The 16,557-nt window shown below is 51.3% G+C and overlaps 9 protein-coding genes across 9 annotated transcripts; 2 read left to right on the top strand and 7 right to left on the bottom strand.

Moving 5' to 3' along the window:
- Positions 1 to 407: 407 nt before the first annotated feature.
- On the bottom strand, positions 408 to 1,223 carry HETIRDRAFT_314474 (uncharacterized protein; the record flags this gene model as incomplete). Its single annotated transcript, XM_009546207.1, has 5 exons — positions 408 to 573; positions 620 to 782; positions 843 to 979; positions 1,041 to 1,147; positions 1,206 to 1,223. Coding segments are annotated over 5 exons (591 nt in total), but the record flags the coding sequence as incomplete, so codon positions are not given.
- Positions 1,224 to 1,608: 385 nt separating this feature from the next.
- Positions 1,609 to 3,208, bottom strand: HETIRDRAFT_382510 (uncharacterized protein; the record flags this gene model as incomplete). The annotated part of the gene is made up of 4 exons (XM_009546206.1): positions 1,609 to 2,596; positions 2,644 to 2,781; positions 2,832 to 2,949; positions 3,000 to 3,208. The coding sequence occupies 4 exons, from the start codon at positions 3,206 to 3,208 to the stop codon at positions 1,676 to 1,678; spliced, it is 1,386 nt and encodes a 461-aa protein (XP_009544501.1). The 3' UTR covers positions 1,609 to 1,675.
- Positions 3,209 to 3,387: 179 nt separating this feature from the next.
- HETIRDRAFT_473579 (uncharacterized protein) lies at positions 3,388 to 4,526 on the bottom strand (the record flags this gene model as incomplete). The annotated part of the gene is made up of 4 exons (XM_009546204.1): positions 3,388 to 3,803; positions 3,867 to 3,987; positions 4,068 to 4,149; positions 4,207 to 4,526. 4 exons carry the CDS (start codon positions 4,524 to 4,526, stop codon positions 3,751 to 3,753), a joined length of 576 nt encoding a protein of 191 aa, XP_009544499.1. The 3' UTR covers positions 3,388 to 3,750.
- On the bottom strand, positions 3,439 to 3,653 carry HETIRDRAFT_165879 (uncharacterized protein; the record flags this gene model as incomplete). The annotated part of the gene is made up of 2 exons (XM_009546205.1): positions 3,439 to 3,536; positions 3,590 to 3,653. 2 exons carry the CDS (start codon positions 3,651 to 3,653, stop codon positions 3,439 to 3,441), a joined length of 162 nt encoding a protein of 53 aa, XP_009544500.1.
- A 2,700-nt stretch (positions 4,527 to 7,226) lies between the features above and the next one.
- Positions 7,227 to 8,929, bottom strand: HETIRDRAFT_416483 (uncharacterized protein; the record flags this gene model as incomplete). The annotated part of the gene is made up of 6 exons (XM_009546203.1): positions 7,227 to 7,524; positions 7,578 to 7,738; positions 7,800 to 8,105; positions 8,159 to 8,400; positions 8,461 to 8,680; positions 8,735 to 8,929. The coding sequence occupies 6 exons, from the start codon at positions 8,927 to 8,929 to the stop codon at positions 7,227 to 7,229; spliced, it is 1,422 nt and encodes a 473-aa protein (XP_009544498.1).
- Positions 8,930 to 10,194: 1,265 nt separating this feature from the next.
- Positions 10,195 to 11,229, top strand: GH61E (glycosyl hydrolase family 61.5; the record flags this gene model as incomplete). The annotated part of the gene is made up of 6 exons (XM_009544951.1): positions 10,195 to 10,257; positions 10,320 to 10,385; positions 10,444 to 10,837; positions 10,897 to 10,937; positions 10,998 to 11,076; positions 11,126 to 11,229. 6 exons carry the CDS (start codon positions 10,195 to 10,197, stop codon positions 11,227 to 11,229), a joined length of 747 nt encoding a protein of 248 aa, XP_009543246.1.
- A 91-nt stretch (positions 11,230 to 11,320) lies between these two features.
- On the bottom strand, positions 11,321 to 13,480 carry HETIRDRAFT_439367 (uncharacterized protein). The gene is made up of 4 exons (XM_009546202.1): positions 13,156 to 13,480; positions 12,915 to 13,101; positions 11,576 to 12,740; positions 11,321 to 11,519 (listed from the first exon to the last, which is right to left on the bottom strand). Exons 1-4 carry the CDS (start codon positions 13,438 to 13,440, stop codon positions 11,495 to 11,497), a joined length of 1,662 nt encoding a protein of 553 aa, XP_009544497.1. The 5' UTR covers positions 13,441 to 13,480; the 3' UTR covers positions 11,321 to 11,494.
- Positions 13,481 to 14,011: 531 nt separating this feature from the next.
- Positions 14,012 to 15,291, top strand: HETIRDRAFT_439366 (uncharacterized protein). The gene has a single exon (XM_009546201.1). The coding sequence runs from the start codon at positions 14,150 to 14,152 to the stop codon at positions 15,155 to 15,157; it is 1,008 nt and encodes a 335-aa protein (XP_009544496.1). The 5' UTR covers positions 14,012 to 14,149; the 3' UTR covers positions 15,158 to 15,291.
- A 483-nt stretch (positions 15,292 to 15,774) lies between these two features.
- HETIRDRAFT_247730 (uncharacterized protein) lies at positions 15,775 to 16,189 on the bottom strand (the record flags this gene model as incomplete). The annotated part of the gene is made up of 3 exons (XM_009546200.1): positions 15,775 to 15,925; positions 15,983 to 16,071; positions 16,130 to 16,189. Coding segments are annotated over 3 exons (300 nt in total), but the record flags the coding sequence as incomplete, so codon positions are not given.
- Positions 16,190 to 16,557: the final 368 nt, after the last annotated feature.

The following is a 16,557-nucleotide window of genomic DNA, read 5'->3' as shown; positions in this document are numbered from 1 at the left end:
GGTATTGGATACACATGCCTTCTATTAAGGTTGACCGTACATAGGGGACTTGCGACTGTGAAGCACATCCATTAATCGCCTCATTGTTGTTTCATTTCGCACTCACAAGATCCAGGGCCATGTTGGACCTCTCCCAATCACTCTCCGCTCGTGACTGAATATTGTCAGTCTACTTTCTGCTTCAAGTACATGACCCACACGATTTTGCTATATAACTTATGATCATTGAAGTAATCAATGCTTCTACATGTTTGGTCAAAAAGAAATACACACATCCAGCCAGAAGAACATAAATACACTGCCGTGACTATGACTCTGTCTCTTCCTCTCCATCTTCGTCGGAGCTCGCGTCGTATGTCCGATGATTCGGATTTTCGAGAAGGAGGTCGCCCTCTTCTTCTCGTTCTTTATCTGCAGGAGCCAAGATTGGTACATCGACCGATAGGGAACATATTGAAATAATTACCTCTTCGTGACTGCTCATAGCTAGCCTCAGACTCCTCTAAGATTGTTTGCTGCATGGCACTAACTTCATCAGCGTTGGCACAACTCCGATAACGCTCAATGTATGTCCTATGGCGGTGTTAGCTACCACAATGCATACTATCGGCAAACATACCGGTTGACCTTCCAGAATGCGCTGCCCCATCCAAATCCATCAAGCAGGCGCTCGGCGTAGGAGTCGAATCCTGTCAGATAAAAGGCAGCCGCGAGAGCTTCAACACAATTAAGCCTCCACGGCTTGCCATAGTTCGTCGGGTTCGTGGCGATGAGGTATGGAACTGCGACAGCGCGGCAAAAATGTCTGAGGTCATTCGGTCAAATAATCGAAAGCGACCTACGCAAGCGCTCATGTGGGCTGGCGATTTTTCCGAACGGCACATCGTCTAGTCGTGCCCATGAGCATTCAACAACTGCAAGGCCCGCCTTGAGAATTGTGTCTCTGTCGGCGGGGCTGACAACTTGAGTGCCTTTCGGCCTGCAGATGATGTGGGGGTATATCAGGCATGTCGGATAGAAAAGCGATCAAGAATACGCACGAGAGAACGATGCCGCGGAATCGGCTGCCGACTCTGAGTTCGTCGATGAGACCCAGCCGTGCCAATTTCTTTCCAGAACACCGCCGAGGATCACAATGGTCGAAGTCCTAAACAGCGGTTTGCCGCAGTAAGGCTCGCGGTCGGCTTGACCATGGTGCAACTCACCCACATTGCGACAGGCACATTGATAGTTATTTCTACGAGGGTCAACGGTGCTCATAATGGTAAACATGTCCATGCTCACTTGCAGGAGTCCCCTCCTCACTCTCTCCCCCTTCATGCTCATCCTGAGGTTCGTCTACAGCGCTTCCTGGCCGCGCATCGTCATATTGGCCTCCGCCGAAATCGTATCTGCGATGACCTACTCCTCCTCCTCTTCCTCCACGCTTACCCCGATGGCCAGATCCATGTCCTCTGCCTCGAGAACTACCAGAAGGACCTTTCTTTGCCATGACTGAATGCTGAGCGCAAAAGTAGCGCTCAACCCGAATAGGGACTTACTCTGAGCACATGATGAGCATGTGATCACGTGCGGGCGCCCAGAAAATGGAGGACAAACTGGAAACATAGAAAACAGAAGTATTTTGTGCGTAATAAACAGTGGAATGTTTTAATGGGTTCAGCCCTGTCATAGATCACAGTAACATCCTTCCCGCCCATCGCGGCATCGGTATACACTCCCTCACGTTCTCAACCCCTCCGACCCAACTGATCAACCTCTCGAAACCCATGCCAAAACCACCATGCGGAGCACCTCCGTACTTTCGCAAGTCTAAGTACCACCCGTACGCGTTTTGATCCAGCTGGTGCTTCTCGAGAGATTGTTTCAAGATCTCTATTCGTTCCTCGCGTAGAGACCCGCCGACCAATTCCCCGACAAACGGCACGAGCAGATCAAAACACGCCACCGTCTGGCCATCGTCGTTCAGGCGCATGTAGAATGGTTTGATGGCTGCCGGGTAATCAGTTACAAAGACGGGGCCGCCGACCAGCTGCTCAGAAATCCAGCGCTCGTGCTCGCTTTGGAGACCGTGGCCCCATTGTGGTTTATATTTGAATTGGCCAGATTCGGTATGATGTTTCACCAGCTCGCGTATCGCATCACTGTACGACATCTGAGTCCATGGTTTTCTCAAAGCAGCTGCGGTAAGCATGTCTAGTTTAGGGCCGCTCAAGTCACTCCACAGTGCGTCCCGATCAGGACTATCGTTGCGAAGCACATCCTTGAGCGAATCTTCGACCACCTGGCAAATGTCGGCCAGGTCGCGTGTAAATGCCCATTCAGCCTCGAGCATCCAAAATTCCGCTAGATGGCGATTCGTCTGCGATCTCTCCGCACGGAAGCAAGGCGACAAAGTCCACACTCTAGACACCGAACTCGCGAGGGCTTCGAGGTGGAGCTGAGATGACACGGTGAGGTAGGACGGTTGGGAGAAGAACTCGTGGGTCTGGGGCGGCGTGCCGGTCGTGACGGGTGCTATTCGAAAAGTCTCTCCGGCGCCTTCTGCGTCGCTCGACGTTATGATGGGTGTGTGAGCGTAGCAGAAATCGTTTTGCTAGAAAGCTGTGAATCAATGAACACGTATAAACAATGGCTACTCACGCTAAAATAGTCATGGAGCGACCGCATAGTCTGATCCCGAAGTCGCAACACAGAGCTGGCAGTGTTCGTACGTGTTCGGAGGTGCACGCGGTCCCGGAGATACTCTGCAGACATGGTTTGTTTTTGGATGGGGTATTCCTGGTGCCTAAATTTAGTCAAAAAGTCAAAGAGTGCTTCTCAATCCTCACCTCAGGATCGCAAGCACCAAGCACGTCGACTGACTCGACCTGAAGTTCCTTCTCCTGTCCAGCCCCCCTGCTCTCGCTCAACCGTCCTGTCAAACGAACGCTTGCCCCGTTTGTCAAGCTGTTACGCCAAATTAGATCACACAAAAAGAGAAAAAGTCAAGCACGCACCTATGCGCGAGCTTAGGATCTGAGAACACAGCTTGGAGACTTTGGGCAGATGTTCCGTCGTGAATCATTGCAAACGCGACACGCTTCTGCACGCGTATAGACTTGACCCAGCCGTTGACTTGGACATTCTCATTCTTCGGCTGGAGAGACAGGATCTGGCGAATAGTGGGGCGCAGAGCTGCTGAAGTGGACGCGAAGCGTTTGAACATTCTGACACGCCTTGACTCTTGAGTGCACGCGTCGAGATCGCAGCTGACTTTAGATCACATGGAGCCTAATTGGTAAGCTAAAGTACCGTAACCCATTGAGATGACCTGCATGGAATTGTGCAGACGAGCAGGGCTCATAGCGCTCGTAGTGCTTACTAGGGCCTTTCTTTGCCTATTCTCGAGATTCACCCGTTTTTATTTTGTTCTTTTGTAAACATCTGTTTAAGGCGTCATGAAGGGGTTCCCCACAGAACGGAGCTAAATCCCTTCATCTCTCCGAGTCCCGACCCCGACCAAGTGGAGCTGCAGCAGTCTAGCCGAGGACAGTCTTTCAGAAATAGGACAGCGTTATCGGCAGGGCCGAAGAACCGAAGGGTCAACGTCCATCTGATCCATATCCAAGCGCTGGGCTACATGGTGCAATATGAGTACAGTAAAAGTCCATAAGGCCTAAGGTCTGGTCCGCAGCATTAACATAGATTCGTGAGATATAACGATGATAGCGAAGGAGAATTTTGGCCACAGCTTGAGCGCGTGACAGGCTACAAGTTGTGCTGCGCGATGTGCCGCATGATGGTGAGCGACGCTAGGAGCTCTGAAACACACAAAAATAGCATGTTGTGAGCGTTTGGCCGTAAGGCGAATGATTAGTGCTTACCAGTTGACAATGGTGCAAAGGTCTCGTACACGGTCAGGATGTTTCCAGACGTACCGTAGGCAGGTCGGTCTGGCGGTTTGAGGTTGTAGTGCGCGACAATATAGTCTTCGGAGCTCAGGCACTGAATATTGAATGGGCACGCTGATGAGCAGACCGCGCCACGCCGAGACTCTGAAGTCCACATGATGGCACCGCACGCACCGTCCACTCATGGTCTGCGACCATACGATGGCCCCATCTGTATTCCTTTCCATCTGAAGCCTTGAATTTTCGGAACAAAGTTCTGGGTACGTAGCACCTGGTCAGCATAGGAAAAGATGCAAGGCGGTCACGTGCTCACCCTCCGAAGAACGAGACCTTCCGTAAGTACTGCGTCATCGGGACCGATGCGGCAGTCTGCGTGAACAGGATGGTCCCAAGTGCCCCGTTGGGGCCAAAGTCGAGGACGATGGCGGGTTCGCGGTAAAAGTGATGGCGGTCGGCGTAGCTGGTCGACCGCCTGCCCATGTCGTATATCATGATCCCTGCATTCTGCGTTCGCTGTGGCGTCGACGATACGCGCAGGAACTTGCGGTCATACACCTCGTCGAAATCGGAGCTTGCTACGAGACCAGTGCGGTCCTCAAAGTAATATGCTGCGGGAGGACCCCCTATGGCCATGGGAGAGGGAAGAGGGTCAAAAGCGGGGGCGAGAGGAGGGTGCAGCGAGAGAGAAGGGCGAAGAGAATCAACTGCGGGAGGGACGCCTCTACGAGTTATATAGGCAAGGAGGGGCCCGGTTATGGGGACAAAGGACTTCCTTCCCTTAGTGCAAAGAAGTTCTCCAAATGGGAGGTCCTTCGCTAAGTCCAAGGCAGGTGGCGGGAGGTGCAGAATTTGCACCGGCTGTCTGATATGGGTTAGGAAAGGAACCCCATTTGCCTCCGCTTTCAGCGACCGCGCAACATAACTGCGCCGGCGCGCGTTTGGCTTCTTGATGCACAAGTCCTACGGAAATGCCCACGTAGACTGATGGACCAAAACGGCAATCTGTGAGGCCACGTGCCTGTAACAACGTATGCTAAATTGCTTCCTCGATGTGAAGCGAAGCCCCTTCCCCAGATTAGCTGAGCGGGCGGGCTTCGTGTTCCCTACCTCGACTCATGGGACCTAGTAGGACCTAGTTCTGACCAACGATGAGAACTGTGAGCCTCTGCTTGAGCTTCCCAGCCACATTTATAAGCCGTATGGGCGAGTACCGTTCGAGTTCAGGCATCGCCGGTCATAGCTATTACACCACTTCAGTGACAAAAAAACTCACAACGCCTTTGAGCCGCATTAATCCCGATTTCGATTGACATCTAGTCGCAAGTTGACAGCTTGATGAGTGACGAGTATCGTGACGGTGTTCACTGACAGGGCCCCTTTCACCGAGAGATCCAGGCGCATACCTGTTATTAGATTAGATCGCTATCAAATCGCGAGGGATTTCGTACCTGAGTCCCCTGAGCTAGGAAGCTATCCGTGTCTCCGAGATAAGCACTGGGCTGAGGGAGGGCTGGCTCCCTGACCGAAGGCCTTTGGACTGAAATCAGTCCAGCACGGCACTGATGCCGGAATGTTGTAGCCTCCCCACGGGGGTCGCATGATCTGGTATGTTTCTCTCGATCCTGTGCGGATTAGTATGATCAGAGAATAGAAGCCAGCTCAAGCCATATGACTCATTCGATTGTGTGAAACAAACACGAAAGTCCGGCGGAGGCCTTTGAGCGTCCTTGCGCTGGACTTCACGATGCCACCTGTCACAGTAAGCTATGGAAGAGACCATTTCAGAGAAGCTGAGACAACATACGATGTGTGAAGGATATGGGGTATAAATGGGCATACATGACGGACACAATCATCCTGTGACTGTTCAATGTCTTCCGAAATCTGTATATTTTTCGCACGAGCCATTTGTATTCAGTATGAAGGGACTCACTGAAGTTCTAATCTTGCAACGCTTCAGGCGCTCGAAAAGCGCGAAAAGCGCTAGATACAAAATACAGCGCATGCGTGGAATGGGAGCTACTTTGTCCAGCACCATTCCTGGTAAGATCGTCTGTTAGGGATCGCAAGCCGAGCTGAGAAGTCTCGCCATGTCTTCTGGAGCCGTGCCAACCTCTCAACAGGGTCCAACATTCTTCATCCGGGTAGAAGTCCAAGGAACGTATGATCGTTCGGAGGAGAGTAGATGTGCCTAAGAGTGATGAGTTGCACCCATGCCCGAAGCACATGGTTAGCGCTCGATCCATACTTCTTGACACGAGTTCGACTTCTTATGAACGCATCCGACCGATTTAGCAACAGTGTATGTTCTTTCCTTCCGGATGCCGACATTGGCTGCCTATATGAGAGGGAGATTGTGTTTGCGAAGCCTCATGAGCATGGAGACAACGGATGCGCGGTCTGCTAAAGATGCTTGTCACTCACATGGATACCGAATGCCCACCTCTCCCGATGCACCGTGGTTCCTTCTGGTCCGTCCTCCCTACGCTCCAATATGTCATCCATATTTTTAGGTTCCGGTCGGCGATTGCCTAACGCATCGTGCAGACCCTTGAAGCTTGAAGCTTGAAGATAGCCTTCCCATTCACCTGATGGTATCTTGTATTGAAGAGGTCCAGCGCAATCGCGTCTAGGCATAGTAGGAGGACAAAAACTGACTCAATTGGTGAAGCACAAAGTCCGGCCTAAGTTGCAGACAAAAATGAACCATTGCGTGCGCCCTGACCTTTTCAGACTTTCTGCTTCGAAGTCCAGAAACTGGAAGTAGACGATCAGACCCACAACTCCACATATGGAACGAACTTTACCATTGAGTTGGTCAATCCACCGAGAATGCAGGAATGCCTATAGAGCGAAAGAATCTTGCGCTGAACCTTTGCGTGCAACAGTATGAGCAACATGTGATCTGCATGCTAGATGTATCCCCTTCCGAGCCGCACACGTGCGAGACAGACTGAATTGATACCATGAGGAATGCGAAACGAAGCCTACGACGTGCGATGTAATCCATACGTCGAAGAGGCGAGGTAACTAACCTCGGAGCAGGTGCTTAAGCAAGAGGGACGTAAGCTGTTCACAGTGATTAAAAGGCGAAGGAAAGGCGCCGGACAGCATCGACAGGTAGCTTGAAATATTTTTCGCCGACCAAAGGCAAAGAATGGCAAGGGCGGGGCTACTGTACAACAATCTAGGCCCTCAATGGGATAGGTGATATTTTCGAAAGCCAAGTGCCAAGAAATACATACACAGACCTTCGAAGCCTCATAAAGATTAGACTGAGAGCACTATTCCAACAATATCAAGCAACTCACTAGCAAAATCGAAAGGCTGTCTCTACACAGCTAAGCCGTCTCTCTCTTCTATCATACCCGCAGATGTTTTCGCGTCGATGAACAACTCATTCATCTCCCCAATATCCTCCAATTCGATTTGTGTGCGACCGGAAAGGCCAGCCAAGATGGAAGAGGGAGTAAGTAATTGGAGCGCATATCGCAGCGAGCCCTTCTCGCCCTCCTCTGCGAACCGATCGAGAACGCCCTCGCCGAGCTTGAGGCCTTCAATGTTCGCACGCAGTTGCACAACCTTGCTGACCTGTTCCCGCGAGTACCCTTCCGTCTTGACGATCAAACACCTGATTCTAGATGTCAGATGATGGTCACCTTGCTTGACAAATGAGGGCCTTACCGGTCCAGCAGATCCACGGGAATGCCGTGGGGTGCAACAATGTCTGTTGTTCCGCGGACCAACGAATTGCCCCGATTAGTGGCAAAGATGACGGTCGGTGCCATGGGAGACTCAAGCAGGGCATTCAAATATGTGAAACACTCGATATCGAGCATATGGACCTATGTGCTCATTATGATTAGTATATACACTAGGTCAATGGGATGTCGTGAAAGCGCTCACCTCGTCGATGAAGACGACACCAGGGACGACCTCTGCAACACCTTGATCAACATAGCCCTTCACGACTTTATTGACTTCCCGACGCAGTTTATCCGTGACCTCGGTTCGCCCACTTTTGACCAGGCTACCCATGACACTCATGATATCCTGGCCACCCTGCGGCCGCGCGTTCGCCGCGTCGAGATCGCCTAGGGTCACATCCTGCACTAACTCTTTCCGTTTGTGGACGTCTCCTTTTGGTAGAGGAACATATGTCTCAGATTCTAGATCATACGAAGAGGCATAGGCGTCTGAGCGTCCAACACGCTATGTTTCATTATTCAATGCAAATTCACAGCAAAAGGAGATATACGGCGTACCTTGACGGCGCCTGTATTGGACTCGATGTATATGACATCGCCAACGACAATTTTTTCCTTCAAGATGGCTTCGTAGATGCTAGGATCAAGACGAAGTTGTTTTGTGCCCTTCACGGTTTTTAGGCCCACGATGACATGGGAGACGGTCTTGCCATATCCGCTGAGGGGGTTCTCAGATTCCGCGGGCGTCAGCTCTGTCACTTCGCCCTCATACACCTCTTTTGTCTCTTTTATCCGAAGACCTATGCAGATCAGAGTTGGACCTCAGCTGGATTTGTCAAAAAATGCTCGGTATCACACACCTATGGCTCTCCGGAACGCCTCGGCCAGAACTTCCGTCTTCTTGACCTCCGTACTGTACACCTCTGACCCAACCATAGGACAAAAGGGGACTTTTGCTCCGAGTTCATGCGACACAGCCAACGCCAACGCGGTTTTGCCTGTCCCAGGCGCGCCCACCAGCAATAACGCGCGTCCCGAGAATCTTCGCGATTTTATGAGATCCACGACGACACCACAAGCCTAATGGGTTATTAATTTACTGATACACGTTTCACCAAGACATTCATGACTTGCCTCCCGTGCTATGATTTGACCGATGAACCCTGCACTATCAGCGCTCGCAAGCCCTTCCGGTGTCAAACCAAGTCCTTTGATGTGTGAATGAGGAGCAATTCGTGAGGAACGTGCAGCAGAGGTAGTCGATGGTGGCGGTAGAGCATTGTGGGGAACTGGAGTGGAGGAGGCTGATGTCGATGTAGAAGCTTTCATGGTCGGTGGTGAAGGAAACTCGAAGGTACTGCATTCAGTTGTTCAACGCGACTCATCGGAGATTCAATTTCTTTAGTCCCACTACAAATCATAATCACGCTCGCTACGATCTGTTCATAACTTCCACCTGCACAACTATCTTCCTCATTCTGTTGAAGGTCTTGCTAGAGGGGGGCATCATCCATAACCTCACCCCGAGTTGTAGCAGCAAGGAATCTAACTTATTCTTCTAATTTAGAATCCCATTTATTGTCGAATCAGGGTAGTAGAACCCTATGTCAGACATTCCAAATACATATGACTCGCCCCTCTTCGCCCTTCGTGTCCGATCCTGCTTCCGGACCGGCTCCGATTGATAGAAAGATGAGTTTCAAAGTCTTGACGAGACATTTTGACGTGTAGGACTGGGATCGGTCGAGTATGGTGCTTGCTCGCTTGCGCGAGCTGGCACGAAGGAGAGACGTGAAGCCGATGAGTTAGCGGAAAACGCCTTGGGGAGGTAGAACGGGAGAACGTGTGGGCCTGCTGCATGATGTTGCAAACGAAGTTGATAGAAGCCGAGCAGCGGAGACTGGGGAGACCGAAAACCTCAATACCTTCTTGATCCTAAACCTCACAAAATCTGCACGCCCAACTCCCTTCCCAACTCTTCCTACCCCGAGGAATCTATATCCAGTATTCTCCGATATCGTCTTTTCTAAGTTCGTACTGGTCAATCAGGAAATGGTGTCATGAACCACACCCATGGTGGCCAGCACGGAACAGGTGACGATTGTGGAGTCTCTTCATCATGGCAGAAACAACTTTGGAAAATCTACGGTTGCATTGTACCGTCTTTTATCCTTGGTTTGGTCTCTATACGAGCTCCTTGTCAGTGTTTCACAAATCTCACACTCTTATGTTGGGATTGTCAGTCCAATCACAAAGGAGATAACCAATCGCGATAAGTGATTTTTATCTTCTGGTCGCTCTAACCTACCCTACAGGAGTCAGCAAATCCTCAGACTCTCGGATAAGCTTCTACAGAACCTCGCGAGTCACTTGCACGCTACAGGACAACTTAATCTGCTTCGCGAGTTTCTGTGGGGTATGCCCCATTACTATCAGCCTGACATAGACCTACTCCTACGTCCGACTTCCGATGAATAGGCGTGAAGATCCTGTCATCTTCCGGCAGCTCTCATGAACAAGCTTCTGCGTAGCCCTATAAAGTCTGCATCCTGGTCAGTGTTGGGATTCCAAGATACCAACTTCTCACTCTCGACATGAAGATTCTCGCTGTAGCAGCCTTACTTACTGGTACCGTTTCGGCGCATACCATCTTTCAGGTCAGGTGCTTCCGAGTCCACTCTACCCACTATACTTCTGACCTTCCCATTTCGTTCTCCAGGAATTGTACGTCAACGGCGTCGATCAGGGCCATATCAACGGAATCCGCGTTCCTGACTACGACGGAGTAAGCGTAGCCTAGATCGTGCTGCCCACAGAAACCCCACGCTCACAGATTCTTTGAGCCCATCACCGATGTGACCTCTAACGACCTCATCTGCAACGGCGGCATCAACCCTTACCACACGCCCATTTCCACAGACATCATCACTGTGCCCGCTGGCGCCACCCTCACCGCCGAATGGCACCACACTCTCGATGGCGCAGACCCGTCGGATCCAGCGGACCCCATCGATCCCTCGCACAAAGGCCCTGTAATCTCGTACCTCGCCAAGGTGAACAACGCCACGCAGACAGACGTCACAGGCCTTCAGTGGTTCAAGATCTACGAAGACGGATACACCCCGAGCGACGCGCAGTGGGCGGTGGATCGGCTGATCGCCAACAAGGGCAGGGTCACGTTCACAGTCCCGTCGTGCATCGAGCCCGGCCAGTATCTCCTCCGACACGAAATTATCGGTAGGGCCCTTCTTCCGCGGATTATGCGACCCTCTCTGATGTTAATCGCTCATCGCAAGCCCTGCATGCTGCGAGCACATACCCAGGAGCCCAGTTCTACGTTCGTTTTACCTTCCTCTTCGCACAGAGCACATCGTCAATTTTCCCATTCCTTGTGCAGATGGAGTGTGCCCAGCTTCAAATCACCGGCGGCGGGAGCACTCAGCCGGCGACCGTGAGCTTCCCTGGCGCATACAAGAGTTTGTCCTTCATTGTTCAAGGCGGCATCACCGTTAATTGATATTCCAGGTAGCGACCCCGGTATTACCATCAACATTTACGAAACGTTGTCCTCGTATACCATTCCCGGTATGTTCGACCTTCACATGATCCTCCCCACACCTTGTTCATAGGCCAACGACGTATACACAGGTCCCTCTGTCTTCACTTGCTGAAAGTATGGTTGCGAACACCTTGTACTTAAATGCCAACTGGCATGGAATCGGATATGAAAAACGCCTGCTTGCGATCGCGTGGGCTGCATTATAAATATTTCTAGTGCAGATGATGATGATGTGATAGGGCGTGATAGAGACAGTGACAACAAAGCAAAGCGAAAGCTATCACGCGGAAGGGATACAAGCCGGTGTGCAAATACAAAAATTACAGTACATACACTCATGCAAACAGGCGTTTCGTATACCTGAGCATCAAGAATCAGCAAGTATTCGATGGTCGTGATCAAAGAGAACAACTCACGAGTTCAATCCGTGTACGCCACCCTCAACTTGCGCACTGGCTGTGCGCAATTCAAACCTCACCTTCCCACTGTCGACGCCCTCTCTAAGCTCCTTCACACTCCGCACACCAATATCTTGGAACGAGTGCTGGAGGCCTGCGTAGAGGTAGGGTAAGAAATCTTTCACGCTCCCTTTATCCTGCACATCGCCCGATACGCCCTGAGCAACCTTCACGGCCGATGATTCCGAGAAGTAACGAGTAGTCGCAGCGTTCTCGTGCACGTGAGAGTTGGCTTGAGTCTTCGAAGGCGGCGATGGATATTTTGACGTGCCGTTGGTCACAGCCGAAGTAGGGCCAGGCTTGCCCTGCTCCATCGCCTCTAGAGAACCCATGCCACGGTAGGCTTTGACGCGTTTTCCCTCGTGATAGAAGTACTCGCCCGGCGCCTCCGTGGTGCCGGCAAGAAGGCCACCCATCATCACAGCACCCGCACCAAGCGCAAGTGCCTTGACAATATGACCGACATTCGAGATACCGCCATCGGCGATGACGGGCACACCAAACTTGTTCGCGAATTCGGCGACAGCGAAGACGGCAGTCGCCTGAGGCCGCCCGACAGCCATAACCTCCTGCGTGATGCAAATGGAGCCAGAACCCATCCCAACACGAAGACCGTCTGCGCCTGCAGCGATGAGAGTCGCTGCCTGCTCACGGGTGACAACGTTCCCAGCAATCACCTCGATATGAGGGTAGGTCTGCTTGATCCACTGGATCATATCGACTTGGAAAACCGAATTACCCTGCGAGGAGTCGAGGACAACAATGTCGAGACCCGCCTCGACGAGCAGAGACAGACGTTCCCGGTCGGCAGGCCGAGTCCCAATAGCTGCCGCAGAGTACAATTGCTTGCTTTCAGGACGTTTCGATGCGAGGGGATAAGTCTGGTTTTTGAGCAGATCTGAACGAGCCAAAAGGGAGACGAGGCTGCCTTTTGAGTCGACGATGGGCAATTTACCCTTTTTGGAGTCACGGAGGATATCGTTGGCTTCAGAAAGAGTCACGCCTTCGGGGGCTGTGATGAGCTCAGTGGTCATCACATCGGCAAGGCGGACAGTCGGTGATTGGAATTGGACGTCGCGAGACGTGACGATGCCGATGAGCTGACCTCCCAAGGCACCAGTATCTGAGGTCAGAAGGTCAGCTTGTGTTCCGAGATCGAATTTCGAGAGCGTAAAGCAATGGGTCAGATATGTAACTCTCCCCAAATCACACGTAAAACGCGTTGGTCAGCAGAACGAAGGTTATAACATAGAGTATATTCTCATCATTGAAAGACAGTGCGGCATGAAAAACTTACCAGTGATCGGGATACCGCAAAAACCAAGTCGTGATTTCACATCAAGGACATCCTCAACGTGATGCTCAGGAGAGAGAACAACGGGATCGGTAATGAACCCATTCTCGTGGCGTTTGACCGCACGGACCATAGCAGCCTGTGCAGCAGGCGACTGGTTGTGATGGATCACGCCTATTCCTCCCAGAAGCTAATATGTATAGGCTCAGGATCAATAAATCTGCGCGAAACACAATGCTCTCACCGCCAAAGAAATAGCCATCTCTGCCTCCGTGACAGTGTCCATTGGGCTGCTCATAAACGGAGTCTTCAGCACGACATTGCGCGTAATTTTGCTTTCGGTGTTGACTTGACTGGCAGAGAAGTCGATTTTCCCTGGGAGCATGAGGAAGTCGTTGTAAGTGAGACCTCCGTGGACATTCGAGTCCATAAGCTGCGAAACCGAGAGCCCATCGGATTTCGGGTAGCTCTGGAGCACCCTGAAAGCGGTCGAAGGATCAAGGTAGGTCTTTGAGGCTGCTGCGGGCATGACGAAAGAATTTTGTTGGGGGGAGAGAAGAGGTTTTCAGAGGTGGGTGGGCAGATTGCCAGATTGCAAGCAAAATTTTGTCAGCCATTATAAGGCTCTGATTTCAAGCGGAGCTATAAATAGCTGTGGACCCGTACGCCCCCACTTATTGACCTCTTTTGCAATATATATTCTTGTGAGAAGATAAAATCCTACCCTTCACAAAGTATGGGTCAAACATAATGTTGCTTTTCGCTTTCTTCCTCGATGTAAATCTACAAGAGACGTGAATAACTGTCAAGCATGTGACCAACTCTCCGGGGCACGTGCCCTTTCCTCCAGACGCGTAGATTGTCCCTCGATGAACGATACTAATCCATATTTCATTTTTTTGTAATTAAGAAGTCTGCTATTGGAAGCGCACCTTTGTCTCTTGACTCTATTCTGCAGCAATGTTGAGCCCACGACAACGGAACCCAAGTCTTCGAAATGCATAAAGTGACCAACACAAACCTCAGCCACCGCTGTTGGCAGTATATAAAGCAGGACAATCGCTCGGCGGTCCTTCCCATCACGAACCTTTACGATTTCAGAACACTAACCTTGCGCCTTCATTTGAGCTCAGTTCTACGCCTCAAAAACATCACTACCGGCGGGCCTCTATCTCACCTACAGCTCTACGTAGTCCGGTCTCTGTTCCGACTTCGAAACACCATCTACATCCGCCTGCATGACTATCCGTTCCATTCCAACTAGCCGTATCCTTGCCCTTACTCAATTTTTGTTCGCCTTGATGGACCCCAATCCCTTGAAATCACCTGTGATGGACGAGGCCGCATGGATGCTCGAGAGGTTGACCCTATTGGAGACCTCTAGCGCTTTATTCCCTTCGCAAACCGCCGAGGACCTGATGCACATGAATACCGCTGGACGGCCAGATGAACACTGTACGGGGGACATGAAGGACCAAAAACGTAGACGCCGTCACGGGCGTCCTCTTTCCGCCACCGCCTCCCCGTATATCTTGCCCAGTATTCTATCCTCTGCGATTTCCACCGACGCTTGCCCGCCGACTCCAAATATCAACCCCTCGTGCTCGTTCACCCTCTCTGCGCCCCCCGACTCCATCCCCCCTCTTCTAAATATGTCCCTCCCTACGGTCTCTTCCACCGACTCGATCGCGTTGACCCCCACACACATCACCAGCGTGAAGACAACTCCGGCCCAGCTGTACGCTCTGGGTTTCGTCTCAGATACCTCAACAGAGCTTTCCACGAGCAAAACACATCTCGGTCTTGGTCTCTACAGAGAATGTGGTACTCACCTCGATGGGCTCGGCATTTTGCCTCGGCGTTCCGACGGCGCCGCACATGAGGAAGCGGACGTTCCTTCCCGCATATTTCTCGAGGAGATATATCAATCCTTCTCTAGCCCCGGGTCCTTCTCCGCTCGCTCGTTCGGTTCTTCGCGTGACTTGTCTACCACAGATGAACTCGACGATGTATTCATCGAAGGCGGTAGTCTGGGATCTTTCACACGAAACGCCATGTCTGGGAATGGCTCGAGTCCGATGAGAACGGGAAGGCCTGCCAAACGGTCCAGGGTCTGCAGCGTGGAATCGCAGATGAGGGCCTTCAAGTGGGACTATGTACGGCCGACGATAGCTAGCCGCGCGAAATCAGTAAAGGCGGAAGAAAGGGATGCGGAAGGGACAGCGAAGCCCCTATGGAGATTCTAGACAGCGGAGGAGGGGCCTTATAGCATCTTGACTGCGACGTTGAGAGGGCCGGACATGTATTTCTATTGGATGGGACTTTCTCACTAGCCCTCATGTCATCATATAGACAGAATCTATGCTGCGTGCTGTATTCCACAATGTCGTGGTATCTCATAGAACGTCCGGTAAAGTTTTAATGTTCGAAAGACTTACGGATATCGAAGATTGCGACATTGACGGTGGTGACAACAAACGTTCAACAACGTATCCTTTCTGGTACGTTCCGAATGCCTTTCCAGGGAAGCATCATGAAACCGGTGAATGGCTGTGGAACCGATCATGATATATTTGGGTATAACTATAGAGGATAAAAACTTGTGAGCAACCATGTCATAAAAGATCGTGAATACGTTATAAAGTCATGAAAATCATAATCATGAAGTCGTGAAAACGAAGACACCTGACGAAGAACTGCAAAATCAACGAACGGCCCAACGCATCTTGCTATCTCAAATGCACACCAAACTCCATAAAATCGCACCAAGGACAACCGAAAAGAATGCCAACACATGAGGAAAGGGGGCATCTATGCTGCGTTTTGCCTCATTCGTGGACGATGAGGCCGAGGCCGTCGCCGCAGCAACAGAGGACGAAGACGAGACTTCACCGTCTGTCTCGGAGACGTTTCCGAGAAGTGCGCTGGCAAGCGAGCAGACCTGTCGCATCCCGCTCACAACGGAAGGGAGGTCGGGGGTGTCGAGAACGTCCGTTTGGTTCGTCCTCTCGAAACTGCAAGGCGCCCTGGGTCAAGCCAACGAGAATATACGCAGTATGCAAGGCACTCACCAATCGGCACACTGGGGAAACACAGATTGGAACGTGTCCGTACACGCGCACTTGATCACGTCGATGAACGCTCCGGGGTTGAAGATGATCTGCCCATAACCCCAATTCTGAGATGCGAGCAGTGAATTTCGTGAAATTTTGACAAACCATGGAGACATTCGCCAACACAGGAGCGGCTTCAGCGCAGCTGCTTATACTGTCATAATTTGCAGCGCAGATTGGACATGATGCCGGACTGTCAGGAAAATAAGGCTCAGTGGTGCGAGATTGGAGTTTCTGGGTATATGGCTTCGGATATGCATGCACTGAGAACTGATATATGTTTAGGATAAAGCAGAGAGCAGCAAGGATCGTGAGGATGTGAGAAGCCATGTTCGTTAAAGTCGAATCGCCTAGAATTGCCTATGTCGTCGTGGTCGTCGGTAAAGACGATGAAGACAAGCTTCTCGGTTGTCTCTCCCGTGATCAGGTAGAGAGAAGATAAGATAAGATCTAACTCAACGATGTGGATGAGATCTACTGATCTACTCCAGTGACCAACATGACTCCAACATGGCTTCTTCGGGCGCCTCTTC

The sequence above is a fragment of the Heterobasidion irregulare genome (assembly GCF_000320585.1).
Source record: "Heterobasidion irregulare TC 32-1 unplaced genomic scaffold scaffold_03, whole genome shotgun sequence".
NCBI lineage: Eukaryota > Fungi > Basidiomycota > Agaricomycetes > Russulales > Bondarzewiaceae > Heterobasidion > Heterobasidion irregulare.
The sequence above is the reverse complement of the archived record's forward strand: the minus strand, read 5'-3'. Positions and strand labels throughout refer to the sequence as shown.